Here is a 15,925-nt window from a genome sequence, read left to right as displayed (position 1 = left end):
TTCTTGATGCAAAAATAGTGCTAACCAACCAAAATTTCCATACCATTCTCCCTGGTTCTTCATTATTTTTATATATTTTTTGGGGTAACTGTTTCAATTATAAGTTTGTAACTAATTTCTAATTACTTAATAACTAAAACTGTATTTAACTAACTAATATAAAATTTGTTATATTAAGTCCAAGCAAAATAAAAAATATTAACTTCGACATAACACTTGATATGCGTATACCTTCACATTTGCGATGTCGGCTAGGTGCACTTGGCCCACTTACTATGAAGCTGGGCACACGGAATCACCAAATAGATACACAGCGTCGTGGTCCCATTAACAATCAAACCCTAGGTAGTTAATTGATATTAGGATGTTGACATGTGGTACTGAAATGCGAATGTGAATGATTACTGCAGAGGAGAAGGAGAACCCAGGTAGGGTTTAGGGCTTCTTTACTTCCGTTGAGCTGTGTAATTATAACAAGTGGTGGTAGAGAGATCTGATATTCTTGACTCCTACATGTGTAATACTTCCACCACATAGCTCCGATGACTAGAGCTTCTTGAAGTATCTTTCACAGTTTGTGCCATAATCTGTAATACGGGCTCCAAAAGATCCAGATGTGTCAAGCCAATGAAGACTTGTAATAGCAGACTATCAACTGTCTGTAACTTGTTGTGCGTCCAGATTCAGAGATTTAAGTGCTATCAATCCAGATAGCCTTTGCAAGCCAATATAAGTTTTTTGGGTGAATGACAGGTTCAAACTTTCCAAATTTTGTAAGCCTACCAAATGCTGGAGTCCATTGCTGCCAACTTCAGAATCTGACAAATCCAAGTTCTTTAGAGAGGTAAGCTCTCTCAAACATTCCATTTCCTCGTCTCCAACTCTACAGGAATCCAAATTTAAGTTCTCCAAGTATGTCAAACCTTTAAGATGCACTAGGCTAGCATGTGTAATATTTTTGTAGGCCATTTTCAAAACCTTTAAATTCTGAAGTCCTTCAAGCTTTTGGCATCCAGGATTAGTTATACAGCATGACTTTATGTTGAGATACGTTAAAGCAACACGGCTTCGAGAAATTTGCAGCTCCTTCAAGTTTGCCAACCCTTTTGCGTCAAGAGCCCATGCACAGTGTATTCTAGAGCCATATACCCAATTGTTCCTTTAACCCTAGTTGGAAGATGGCTCGGTCTTCTGGAAAAATTTCCCTAGTTCGAAATATGCTATGTTAGGTAAGAGATTTTCATCCAGAAATATGTTACCAGATCTGATATCTGTGTATAATAAGGACACAAGAATGTTGATGTAAAGATGCAAAACCTCGTGCTATGCCTATTATTATCTGGAAACATGCTTCCCAATTCAGAAAAATATCTCTATCCTAAATAAATGCGTGTCAAGGCTCCTGTTCGGCATATATGTATTATGATCTCCAAACTCAGACAATTTGTGCCCCTGATGGTTGTTACTTATTTCATTATGAGACAGCTCAACCAATTTTTGAAATAAATTTCTTCCTTTTCCTTCCCTTGTATAAATATTCGATCTCCCCTGACCATTCTTTTGGACCTCCAAATAATTGTGTAGGAGAATGAGGAGACCCAGTATTAGCATCTTTCACCTCTGGCTTGGTCTGTAATATAGCATAACCTGGCTTCTAAAAATTTGTGAACTTTGCATCATACAAGCTATTAGCCTTACCATTGTTTCCAGCAGAATGGTCTGTTACTTTACTTCCTTTTGCTGTAGGCAACTCCTGGAAATTTCTTGGCTTCCTCTTTATCTATTTTTGTGGGGCAACATTAGCATGTTTCTTTGCTTTAATAGAGAGTTGTTGCATTACAGATTGTACCTTAAATAGGTTTTTGAGTGAGGTAGAGTTAAGTAGGTCAATTTCACGTTGTAAATTGGCTTTCTCTTGGAGTTCTGGAAATTTAAGAACTGAAGCAGCACCCAAATCTATTACCTTTTTGGTCTCTTGCACGAGCAGCCTCAATCAAACTATTATACATCCAACATACACCTTCTTCTACTTATTCCGGTCATAAATACTTGCTTCAAACATGCCAGAAGACCTTTTTCTAACACCAAAAAAATGTGACTCGTTCTCAACAAATTTGAGGATTTTCAATTTTTTCAGGTGAGGAAAAATTGTTCTCACTATCAGTTGCTCTCTTAACCTGACTAATTACATCTATAAAATTTTCACCTAGCTCCACGTCACTTCAAGATCAATGTTGTAATATCTTGTTTCCAGTTTACAATCTGCCTATTTATCCTTATCAGCCAAAAACTCAGGAAGGTTGTTTTTATCTGGAATTCTAGCCACTGCAGTTGAGATGCATTTGAACCTTTTTTTCTCATTGTTTCCACAAAGAAATGATACACTTCAACCTAAAACTGATACATACAACAAACCAAAACAAAATGATTCACATCAGTGATGGCTCAAATATTTTGGATTCTATACTTCACCACAGAAAAAAAATTCCCCCCTTGATTCTGCTGTAATAGCTTTGTAGCCCATCATTTGAAAGCAAGAGCACTTGAAAATATTATTATGATATTAGTAGCCCTGAGGGTTAACTCAATTGGTCGAGTCCCCATTGTTAAGGCATCTTTGCTATTGAGAGGTCATGGGTTCAATTCTCTTGACACTCTCAGGGTCAGGCTTCGTGGTTCAGTTGATAGGAAGTGATCCTTTCAGGTGGATTTGCTTGGTACAAATATTTTGTGGATGTAGTGGTCACCAATCTCCGGGGTCTATGAACCACATAATTTTTTTTAATTATGATACTAGTAATACTAGTAAAATGCCATATACATTTTATCAAGAACATAGATTAGACTGTGATAAGTTATAATTGAAGTGCCTTAAAGATATCCATGGTTAGCTATTGGAACCCTAGAGTAATACGATGCGGTCATTTGTTATTTTAAGGTTTTGCATTCACATTCAATAAGCAACTGAAGTGGAGAGAATACAAAGATTGTATTATATTAATGTTGCTGTATTAGTGTTGATGCCTCAAATCTCTCGCACTCAATGTATGCGTTTGACATCTCTCATATTTATAGCATCCCTAGGAGGGTATGGTGGTTTAACCACTTAAGTTTTAACCTTCACGTTTTATAGTTTAGTCACATAATATAATATTTTGCATGTTGCAACATGCTTATGCATATATTTATGTGTTCTCATTATTCCAATAACCCTCTCGTCACGCCACCATACATACACTTTTAACACATAATAAACCCCTTAAACATGAACTCGAGACTCCTAACACATAATCATCCCCTTAAACATGAACTCACACTTTTACAGAAAAGAAGAATTGTGACAAACAAACTATTTTTTGCCTCTCTCCTCCTCAAACATGTTTGGAACCAACCGTCAAGTTGCCATCACCCTCATGTATCCTCACATAAAAAGTAGAATTTCACCTAAACAAGTATTCCTATTGCTCCATTAGGTTGTCATCACCCTCAGATTGATGGTAGAATTCCCTTGAATACCCCCAGGCAACCATCCATTCTAAGTATATCTCATTGATGCTCCATGAAGTAACTGTCACTTTGTAATGTCCCCTTTTTTAGTTTCCCTTATGATGCAGCTAGGATGGGTTTCTAGGTTTGGGGACAAGTTGGTCATGGGAGCGAGATTTCGTTATTAGTGGGGCCGAAGGATTTTGGAGGAGTCTTATGGGGTTCGACAAATTTTTCTTGGCATAATTCATCATCAAGGTTGATTCCACACAATTTATTCTTGGTTCTGTTGCATTTGGACAATTTCCGTAAAACAGGGTTATTATTGAGCATATCTTAATTAAATATGCTTAAGGTGTCATTTTGGGAGGAATATTTGATGAGACACCTTAGTGCAATAGCTCATTGGAACCAAAACGAAGAGATCTATAGGATGGGATGGTGAAAAGTGATTTTCAGTGGTCAGAGGGATTGTAGACACATATTTACCATTTTCCTAGATTGAAAGTGACTTTAATTAGTCACTAATTAAATAAAAAAGGGGAAAATGATTAAAAAGGCCAGAAGAGTAAAAGTGACTTAAATAAAATCAAATAAAAGTCACTTACATAAAATAAAGGGGCAGAATCTTCTAGAATGGAGGTAAAATAATAAAATAAAATGTTTCTAGAAGGATGGAGAGGGATCCATTTGGTTTATAAAAGGAGGGGAAGCAAAATTCAAATCATTTGGGACATCTTGGAGTTGAGTAATTTTGTTATTGGAGAGGTTTGGGAACAAGGTTCTCAACTTTCAGCAAGCCCCGTGATGAAAACCCTTGAGTTTCTTGTTGTGAGTTGGACGAAAACCCACCCCACCTTGAGGAGATTTCACCCATAAATCTCATGGAGCTTCAACGGTATTATTAGAGATCGGATATGCAGTAAATCTGAAGATTTGAGTAAGGATCATTCAAATTCTCAAGTTGGGCATTAATGCAGTTCCAGTTTGGCAAGCCAGATTGTTAAAATTGGCAACTAGGGCCAAACTCCATGTGGGTCATCTTATTTATGGCAACTGATATTTTTCTTGGATCCCTCTCATCGAGAGGCATAGGATTGATCTAAATATCATCCAATTCCGATAAGTATTCATGGAGTTATGAATTTATTTGTGTTATAAGACAATTCGTCAAGGTCAGCTAGCAACTAAATCACACCCACATGTGCTCAACGTTTTAGTATAAAAGGAGATGGCTTGAGAGTCATTTTACACACACTTCACTCTTGATTTCTCTCCACTTGTTTTGGGTTTTAGTGGAAGAGAAATCTAGGAGGATGAAGCCCTAGTAGTAGTTAAAAGGAAAAGGCTCTATGCTGCCCTAATGGAAATTAGATCATAGCCATGGAAGGGACCTCTACGCTGCCATAATGGAAGTCAAATCACAGCTATGGTAGATACGCTAACCTAGAGGAGCCCTTACCTCTAACGCAGTCATTCTAACGTAGCTATGGAGGAAACCTCAACAAGATATATGTTGCCTTATACACTGGGCTATGATGCCCTAGACACAGGCCTATGATGCCCTAGGCACGGGCCTACGAAGCCCTAGATTAGCTTGCCAAGAATGCTAGTTGTTTGAGGGACCGAAAGCCTAAATAGGAGGGTTGTAAGTGGTGTAATGGACAACAAGTAGGGAGGATTTGTTTGGGAAGAAAACCTGCAATCCTGGAAGCTTGACGACCAAGTTTTAGGGCTGTGAAAGTGGTTAGAGTCAGCCCTAACCAGAGGACTGAGATTATAGAGGAAGGTACAGAATTCAAGGACAAGGAGGATAGCAGATTGTTGATAAGCAAGGTATGGTTGTTCTATTGTTTTGATGCTTTTGTTAGTGGATAGACAGTTCTAGTTTTAGGACAGATTTGAAGGACTTCTTGCAAGTTTGTTGGAGGGTAGCAGTAAGTTGTCTTTGCAACCTTAGATCAACTTGCCAAGAAGGATGTTGACAGCTGAGCAAAGGGACCCTCATGTCGTGACTAGGCCACGGCTAAAGCAAACATTTGAAGGGCTGTCTTAAGGTCATTTCAGGTGATCGAATTATTGGAAGGAGGGCTGTGAAGCTTTGCTAGAGGGTTGAGGCAAGGTAAGTATGTTGGGTTGCTGTAGGGACAACAACAGCGTTGGGTCGCTGTAAGTATGAGGTTACAATGGGTTAGCAACAAGAACAGTGTTGCCAACAATCATAGGATCAGCAGTTACTGACAGTGGGACAATTGTGCTAGGAATTTGACAGCAAGGTGACCCATGAATTTTGAATGCATGATAGTGCAACAAGATGCACGGGCAACATGATAGCATGATGGCATGCTACAAAAATACAACTAGAATAACAACAATACAATTGGGACAACAGTATGGCAAACATGGAATGTCAATGTCACTAACAGTGGGACAACAATGCTAGTAGTGTGACAACATGGTGCAACAATGGCACATTGGACAACAAGTACATGGTGCAACGAGGTGTAACAATAGTACTTGGGACAACAACGATACTTGGTGCAACAAGTACATGGTATAGTCATGATTGGTGAAGCATGATGAGATGCAACATAGTGATGATGGGTGTTGCATGGTGCGGCATGGTGAGGTGCAGCATGATGATGAGGAGTAGCATAATGATAGGTGCAACAAAGTGATGGAGTCACTAATCCAAGTGGATATTGGTGGCCACCCACCAAGTCCACTTGGACCCCCACCATTGTTTCTTTTAGCTTTTCAGTTTCCTTAATTGTAGCACAGTTTACTATTTTTAGCAGTTTTTCGGGTCCTAAACTTCCGGAGCCATTTTGAGGCCCTAAACGACGTTTTTTGAGAAAACTGGGAGCAACATGGGTCCATGGATTGATGTTTGTCTTCCCAAAGTTGTAGTTCTCGGAAAGATCTTTCTAACGAGATATTGTACGCGTCAAACGGAGATTGTATGACAAAGTTTCGACCTTGGATGTTTCCCTGAACTTAGCCAGTATCCCTTTGTCAGATAAGGTCAACTTACATAATAAAGTTGTGGATATGTTATATAATGATCTGGGTAAGAACCTCATGACTATCAGTAGAGATGAGACATATATAGGAAAAGCCTCCAATATAGTAAAAATGGAGAAGACCAACAACAGAGATTTATATCTCCAGAAGGAATCATATAAATAGTTGATCATTAAACTGGGTATAAACCCAAATGACATATCAGCTGTGGAAGCCATTCTACAATCAACTCAGAGGGAAAATCAAGAATTAAGGCATAGGCTAAAGATGCCTAGTAGTGAACATGTCCAAACAAAGGAGCTGGCACAAGTCGAGATGGAGAAATAGAAACTAATGAAGGAGTTGACAGATAACAAGGATAAAGTATTGGCTCTAGAACAAATGGTGACCGAATTGCAAAAGAATATTCAAAGTCATGTATGTTTAATAGTAGTGCCTGAAGACCTCCAAAACCCCACTGCGTGTCTCACCTAAGCTCTGACTGAGCTTCAACTTTTTGAAAGTGAACTGAAGAAGACACAAAGGGACTTAGATAATGCTAAGGCCAAATTAGCTTAGAAGGAGAAACAATTGCAAATCACAGTTACGAATGCCGAACATGTCACTAAGAGCCTATAGGTTGCAACACAGGAGATAGATGAATTGAAGGGTAAGTTGAAGGGAAACATGTCTCTCCTCGAAGCCAGGTAGTTGGTGTGGGATGAGATCATTGAGGAAATGAATCGCAGCTGGGAACATGTGACTTTAATACATGATCAAAGGGTTACTAGTGGGGAGTATGAATCATCAATCATTAATGCCAAAGAGATAAGTATAAAGAACTCCCATATTGATCAGAGGTTTATTCATTTCTTGATTGAGAGACCAATCGAGGAGATGATACCCATAGACATAGTAGATAGAGTCAGTGCAGTGATGGAGATCTCCAAAGTGGTTTTGAAAGATGAAGCTAGAGCTAGAGCATAACATAATCTCGTCAAGGTACAAAAGGAAGTGGATTCTTTCAATGAAGAGTTTGACAGGGTCATATAAGCTGGGCTACCTAACTGCTAGGGGCCTTGTGGGGAATTTCTGCCTCAAGAAAAATACAATTAGAAAATGATAGAAGCTAAAAGCAGGGTAGATTCATCTCATGAGAAAACTTCCACTCTTAAGGGTAAAACTGTGGTAAATTTCTTAAAGAGGGAATTTCAACTACTTGGGATGGTTAGAAGTATTTTTCTTTGCAAGTTGGACTACTTGAGTATGATTTATTTGAAGATCAGTTACAGGCGGTTCATGTTTGCTCCTCATCCCCCTCCAACCTTATGGAAACGATGTGAAAAATTTGTTAATACAACACTCATACAAGATGTTAATCCACAGGCACAACATACTCCTCACCAGACCGCATCGTCTCACCGCTCTTGAAGATCCTTCATATCATGCGAGTTGTTGGATTAGTGGGTCCTGACCCAGGTTCAGAGTTAGTTGTGCCAAAGAAATCCCTACACTACTGGCCCTTTTGGCATCAATCCATGGAGCGTAGACTGAAGTCTCAGCCAAAGTAGTATGGGGGATGCTGGAACCACGTTTCCGCACCCAGAGATCAGTGTAATGTCATCTGATGCCCTAAATATGCCTTCACGCAGATCGATAAGACCTTATGGCTTATTGATATAACTCCCTTTAATCAGCCTCTAGACCTCTGTGAAGGTCTACGACTGTCTTTCGCAGACCCTGAATAGGTGAATCAACTACTTATGCACATCAAAGATTACTCTTAACCCAATAATTACTCAGATCGGTTTGAGTGTTAAATAACTTCAACATACAACAAGATAATCTTCGCGTAAACAATTAACATTAATTGCGTTCATGTAATAGTATAAATCGTGTAAAGCCGCGCATCAATACATTAGTATTTCATTAACCCATCTTTCATCATAGTATAAATGCATTCATATAAAACAGAAGTAAGTAGACATAACACAAGAATTTATGGAATAATCTCTTTATTAATACTCATTTCTGCTTACAGACTCAAGACTTCCCTGCGCACTCAGCTGCAGGGGTCTGTGCACTTAGCTGTGGACTCTACTCTAGGCCTCTGCACACACAGCTGTAGAGCCTTTCTTCCTGCTCTTCTTTGCTAACTCTTTAGACTTCTACCATAGATCAAACTTCATTACTTGCCTTAGACATCCTAAGACACACCTATTTATATAATCCCATGGTTCGCAGACCATGGCTAGGTCTTCAAAAGCTGACTCAACTTACATAAAAGAAGGGTAAAGCCCTTTATGACACTTTAACTATCTACGTACTCCACGACCACAATTTGCGGAGACTTTACATTTTGTACATCAAAACTTGGGATTTTGCCCCAAAACTTGGGCTTTTTCCCCAAAATTGACCCTAGGGGACCCCATCCCAACACCAACTTTGGAATTTCAACTACTTTTGTGTTATTTTTACTTAATATTTTTAATTTGTTATATTATATAGGTAAATTATAGTTAAACACAACTGTGCATTCTCACAAGCTAGAATTTTGAGATGTTTTTGTCATAATGAACCAAATCAAGAAAGGAATATCTCGCTAACGACCTATCTCTGTCTAAAAGGCCTATATATACAATTTTGATGAACGAAGGAAAGGTTAAGAATTTTGGAGAGAAACTTCGTATCGTTTTGTGAAGGAAATGTTATGGTTCTTTCGACATGTATGTTTCATAGAATATTAATGCAATATCCATGGTGATTCCTTCATTTTGGGATTTTAGTATGTCTCTTCTCCTTAGTATTTTCATAAATGTTTCATGTTCATCTCAAATTTCATGTTAAGAAGATGCTAGATGTGTTTCCCCTTAAATACAGATTCATTTGAATTAAAATATTGATGAAGAATGCCTGTATGGATTGTGGAAGTCAGATATTTAAATGCGCTCCATGTGTCTTAGCATCCACCATTATTTCTTGGCTATCATTTCTCTCTAAATCCATATATGTGTAGAATATTTGATCTCTCAAGCTCTATATGATGGATTTTGTCTTTTATTTCTTCTGTTGTCACATATACATCTAAGCAAATAAGCTATACGTCCTCGAATGATATTAGCCACCATTAATGGATAGTTTATATCACTGTGCATCTCTTGTGTATAAAGACCTCATGCGCTATGTCTTTCTGAAGTTGTTTTGAACCAACTAAACTCAAATTATACGTGACATAAAATGGTGCTCTAAATCCTCCAGAGAATAATAAGAATGCACTAAATATGGATGTCCTAGGTACTGGTCTCCTTGCAATCTAGAGACCATCTCTAAGATTGACAACATCTTATGGCACCATCATCGGGGAACATATTAGAGAATTCCCCCCTGGGATACGACATTCATGCACTCTCTGTTGAGGTGAGAAAATATGTATGAGTTGTAGATTCATCACCTTGGAAACTCCATTGTCCAAATATTAAGAATATCATCTTGGATTTTAGGAGACCCCACACCTGTTCAGTTACCTCTCAACAAAAAACACCATCTGTATCTCATCCAGAAAGAATAATCTATAGGATAGTTTGGAAGGGAAAAACCCCTACCACTGATGCTACTATCTCCTCATTTCTTGAAGATTCCTCCTCTAGCTCTCAGCACGCCATCATTAATTGCTCAAATTTTACTCCTAGAGTCCTAATATATCCTTCCGAAAGAAGTACGATACACAATACCGTTCCCCCAAAAGTCAAAGAAGAGGAAATTTCAATAAATACTCCTTCCTTCTCATTCCCTTCTCTCCTTGAGGTTGAAAAGGAAAAAAGTATCTTCACTGACAATCCTACTCATAATATAAATAATTCCACAAGTCTCAGTCCATCTACTCTTTCATCTTTTGTCATAGTACAGAGACCCTAGGTAAATCTAACACCATCTCCATTGTCCAAATGGATGTCCCGGGCTTCCCATTGAAAAAATATGCTCCATTAGACCTGCCTTAACCTCTAAGTGCCATCCCATAAGATCACCTCAATCTCTTGCCCAGATTCAATGGGAAAAATGATATCTCAGCACAAAGACATATAGAGATCTTTTGTGCATTTGAAGAGAATTTAAATGTCGATCACTTAGATGTGGTATTGAGGCTCTTTTTTCAATCTCTTGGCGGAGAGGCTAGAAAGTGGTTTAAATCCTTACTAGATGCTTCCATTGTCACTTGGGAAGAGCTGGAGAACTCCTTTATGCAGAAGTGGGGAGAAAAGAGATATCACAGATATATCCTCACTGAGTTCAATGCCATAAAGAAGAAACTGGATGAAGATATTTCAGAATTTATAAAATGGTTTAACAAACAATACAACAATCTACCTATTGAAATCAAACCTCCCCAGGCAGCTGGCCGAGTAGTTTTTTCTAGGGCTTTCGAATCCGAGTTTGGTTTCACACTAAGGGAAAGGAAGTCTCGTACTTTGGATTAGATCTAGATTGATTCCTTCGAGGTGGAGGCCAACTTCATATCCATAGGAAAGTCGAGAGGCAAGACTGATCCTGGAGAAAAGAAGAAGGGAAAAGTGGAAGCATCTTCCTCTAGACATGGAAAAGAGTCCCAGGAACAAAAGTTGGAAGAAATGGATAAGTTAATAAAAATCTTATCAAATAAACTGGTTAAGTTGGAAATGGAAAAGAAAAGTCTCCCAAAATAGAATTCTCAAGTTTCTAATGAAGGCTTTAATTCCCAATACCGAAGACCGCCATTACAGATACTACAAAGAGAAAGGAAGGAACATTAGGACCATATTCTTCGTCCATTATACATAGAGGGTGACTCGGATGAGCAGTCACAAGACACTCATGAAATTCAAGGAAACTTGTATTCTTCTTTCTTGGACGGGGAACAAGAAATCATAACTCATGAAGAAGAAGGGCATGATTTGGAAGCAGCGTTCAATGATGGAGAGATAGGTGATTACTTCAAAAAGTTTGTTGACTTCATGTAGGCCCAACTACATATAAAGTATGATCTCTGGTCTTCTAGAAAGATATCAAGAGAACAAGACCAGAATGAAGGTGCTTCTTCTCAAGAGACTCCTAGACCCCCAGACAAGGGGAAAGAACCATTAGATTCAATTATTCAGAAAAAATGATTCCTTAAATAAATTTTTTTATAAGCCCAAATTACTCAAAGAGGAGAAGGCACCTCTCATATCTAAGCAAGCTGTGAAAAGGAAAGAGAACAAGAAGAATCTGGCAGTGCAGAAAAAGGTTCATCTGTCTTCAATATTCAAAAGGAACTTGAAAAATTCAAAATCCCAGTTCCTTTAATTGAACTCCTAAAAAAGAACACTTATAAAGCTCAAGTCTCCCAGTTTATGCTTCCATCCACTTCAGCCCCTTCACATCACTGTTTAAATCTTCAAGAAGAAAGGCTAATGGTAGTTTTTGGACCCCATGTTGAAGAGAAAGATCCCTCCACTATACCCTTTTATGTTACTCTTGTAATACATGACCTCCTACTTCACAATTGTATGCTTAACTCAGGTGCCTCTCATAATCTTTGCCATTAACAATGATGGAGAAAATTGGTCTGCAGATTACAAAGACATTTACTCTTTCGACTCTAAGAGATTAAAATGCTTGGGAATGATAAAGGACCTAGTGGTGAACTTGGACCAGATCCCAGTAAAGAGCGTAGTTATGGACACTGTGGTAGCAGATATCCCTGCAAGGTTTGGCATGCTCCTATCCAAATATTGGGGGTCAAATATTGGAGGTTCCATCAAGTTGGATCTGACTTATGCCACCATCCCTACCTTTGGAGGGGAAGAAAGAAGTTTGTATAGAGATTCAAGGCTAATTAAAAAAGTTACCAAAGCTGAGGGCTAGAATAATACTCCTGTGTACAAGAGAGAGAGTGATCTCTCTCGTCTAATGCTAGAAGAATATGACTTTACCTTAGAAGTAACTCATGTGCTTTCAATAGCCCAATTAAATGATCAACTCAAAGACAGTGGAAAAGTATGGAAGCTATACTTCAATGGGGCTAATTCCAGGGAAGGTAATGGAGCAGGGGTGCTGTTAGTATCTCCAGAGGGTAGCTTGGTCCCTTTTTGATTTAAATTGGAATTTGAAGCAACAAATAACGTGGCAGAATACGAGGCCTTAATACTTGACTTGCAAGCAACACGGAATATGAATTGAATGTTTGACTGTATATGGAGACTTCGAGCTAGTGGTAAAGCAAATAAAAAACTAATGTCAGACTAAACACCCTAGGCTAAGGGCTTATAGAAATGAGGCGTGGGACTTGATGGACAACTTCTTCCTGGCATTCAACTTCCAATTCCTACCCAAGGAAGGGAATCAAATGGATGACTCACTTGCTGTAGCTTCCATAAATTTTAAGCCACCCTAAAATCCTCTTCTTAGGTATGAGGTTGAGGTTAGGTACAAACCCTTTGTACCTGATAATGTGAGACATTGGCAGGTGTTCGAGGATGGTGAACAAATCAAACATTTTATAGAAGTCATTGGAGAATTCTCAAATTTAGCTATTGACCAGGAAGATGAAAATGTAACAGAAGAGAAGTCAACTCTCTGGGAAGAAAATATTGTAGGACACAGAGTTTTGTAGCTAAAGGGGAACACTATCCCTTATGGCCTAGTTCCTCTGGAAAAGTTATTCAAGAAAAATGATGTAGTCTCAAAACTGGCCGAACAAGGGGCTGATGAATAGGTGGAAGACTGCAACATTGGCTCAGAGGATGAACCTCGAATGATCAAACTGTCAAAAGGGATCCCTTCATAATACAAAAAAAGTATTTAAATCTATTCAAACTCTATAAAGATGTGTTTTCTTGGTCATATAATGATTTGAGACATTTGATACTAACATTATTCAGCATAAGATTCCTTTGAAAAGTGGAATGAAACCTTGTAAGCAAAATCTTAGGCAGATATTTTGAGATATTTTGAGTGGGTGGAAAACTTAGTTCTAGTTAAGAAAAAGAATGGAGAGATAAGGTTATGTGTGGATTTATGAAACCTTAACAGTGCTTCATTAAAGGAAAACTACCCACTACCTAATATGGAATACATATTACAAAAGGTATTCGGCTAAGCTCGGATGTCCATGATGGACAATTTTTTAGTATACAACCAGGTAGCAGTGTACCCCGATGATCAAAAGAAATCTTCCTTCACCACACCTTGGGGAACCTTCATGTATGCCCGAATGCCATTCGAACTTATAAACATCGATTTTTTTTTTCAAAGGGCTATGGATATAACATTCGTAGGAGAAAAAGGCAAATTTGTAGTGGTCTACATAGATGACATCACAGTTTTCTCCAAATTGATGAGGAGCATATCTTGCACCTTAAACTCACCTTCGAAAAATGCAGAAGATTTGGACTATCTCTGAATCCAAATAAGTCTCAGTTCGCTCTGAGTGAGGGAAAATTGTTGGGACACACAGTGGCATAGGAACGAGTGGAGGCTATTAATCACATCTCCTTACCAAGGAACAAGAAGGAGATTCAGGTGTTCTTAGGAAGGACCAAATTTCTTAGAAGATTTATACCCAACTATGCTGAAATAGTGAAAGGTATTATAGACATGTTGTAAAAGGAGAATGAGGTAAAATGGAGCCCAAATTCACGGGAATCCTTTTCTAGAACCAAAGTAGCTTTTGTAAAAGCACCCATGTTAGTCAACCCTGATTATTCAACACCTTTTTATATCTTTTCCTTTGCTTCCCCTCATACTATTGTTGATGTGCTATTACAAAAGAATAAGGATGGTTATGAACAACCAATAGCCTTTTTAATTCAAGTATTGAGAGAAGATGAATGGAGATATAACATCTTGGAGAAGTAAGCTTATTCTCTAGTCAAGGCATTGAAGGCCTTCAGAGTTTATGCCTTACTTTCTGACATTATAGCTTATGTTTCAACAACAATACTTAAAGACATTTTGGTACAAGGAGACAACGAGGGAAAAAGGGGAAGGTGGATCACTAAGATTCAGGAATATGACTTGGACATTAAGCCTATGAAGCTCATCAAAGGGAAAGGATTAGCCAAAATCCATCAGAATCCAATTTCCAGGCCATGCGAATTAATTTATTGATAGAAGAAGATGAAGCAGGAATGCAACAATCAAACATCAAAACTTCCATCCAAAATATTCATATTAAATATGAAACATCAGTCTGGTATAAGAATATTATCCATTATCTACTATTTTTAGGGTGCCCACTAAAAATAGACATATCCAAGTACCGAACATTAAGATTATAGGCTCAAAAGTTTGTCATATCCAATGGTCAGCTCTATTGGAAAGACCCCACTAGGATTCTACTATTGTGCCTAGTGGAGACTGAAATTCAAAAGGTAATTGAGGAATTTCACAATGGTGTTTGCAGGGGGCACTACAACTGGAAAAACACAACTCACAAAATAATGAAGGCCAGCTTTTATTGGTCCACACTCTTCAAAGAGGTTCACTCTCAGGTCCGAGCTTGTCAGAAATGTAAGATCTTTGCTGAAAAGTAGAAGCTAGATCCCCTACCTTTGATCCCTGTGTGTATTGAAGAGCCCTTCAGGTAGTGGGTACTGGATTTCATAGGAGAAATACATCCTCCTTCCAGTGATCAGCAAAAGTAGATACTCACAACCATTGATTACTTTAAAAAATGGGTGGAGGCCATCCCAAACTAGAATGAAACTTACTCCGTGGTTATAAGAAATATGGAGGAAAATATCTTTTCCCAGTTTGGTTGCCCTATGAAAATTATAACTGATAGTGCTCATCTCTTTAAGTCGGCCAAATTCATTAGCTTTTGTCAAAACTTTAATATTATGGTTGGTCATTCTAGTACATATTACCCTCAGGGAAAAGGGCTAGCTGAGTCCTCCAACAAGATGGTGGTGATGATCCTGAAGAAAATAATTACAGAGAATCAAAGAAATTGGGGCTCTCAGCTAAAATTTTCTCTATGGGCTAACAAGGTCACTGTTAAGTGATCACACGAAAATTGCCTTTTGAATTAGTTTATGACAAAGCAACAATATTCCCAATACAACTTGCAATGCTAGTAGCCATAATATTGCAAGATGCAAAAGAAGAACCAAATGATCTAATCCGAAGGATAAATCAACTGGTCGAGCTTCATGAAAGAAGGGAGCAGGTTAGCCAAAAATTGGTTAAATATCAATAGAAAATGCAATCTCTGTTCGACAAGAGGGTAAAGGATAGACCACTCCAACCAGGGGATTTAGTTTTAAGGTGGGATGTTAGAAAGGAGGACGAGGGAAAACATGGAAATTTCGACCCATTATGGTTCAACCCATTCAAAATCTTTGAAACAAAAGGAAACAATACTTTTCTAGCGGAAAATCTGGAAGGAGAATCACTAGAACTACTAGTAAATGGGCAGTTT

General features: G+C 38.3%; 1 protein-coding gene across 2 annotated transcripts in view; it reads left to right on the top strand.

Annotated features, from left to right (window-relative positions):
- The first annotated feature begins 265 nt into the window (after positions 1-265).
- Positions 266-15,925, top strand: part of LOC149204007 (glutamate--tRNA ligase, cytoplasmic-like) — a 70,888-nt gene continuing 55,228 nt past the window's right edge. The window contains exons 1-2 of one of the 2 annotated variants that reach the window (XM_089394600.1): positions 266-637; positions 754-844. In XM_089394600.1, the coding sequence (XP_089250726.1) occupies positions 628-637; positions 754-844 (101 nt within the window). In that variant the 5' untranslated portion in view covers positions 266-627. Of the gene's footprint in view, positions 845-15,925 lie in introns of both variants that reach the window. The other variant, XM_089394599.1, reaches the window with a different exon arrangement.

The sequence above is a fragment of the Pinus tabuliformis genome, chromosome 1_2, assembly GCF_031772625.1.
Source record: "Pinus tabuliformis cultivar Carrire ecotype Pingquan chromosome 1_2, CPIR1, whole genome shotgun sequence".
Lineage (NCBI taxonomy): Eukaryota > Viridiplantae > Streptophyta > Pinopsida > Pinales > Pinaceae > Pinus > Pinus tabuliformis.
Note: the sequence above shows the minus strand (reverse complement) of the source record. Positions and strands in the feature narration are given on the sequence as shown.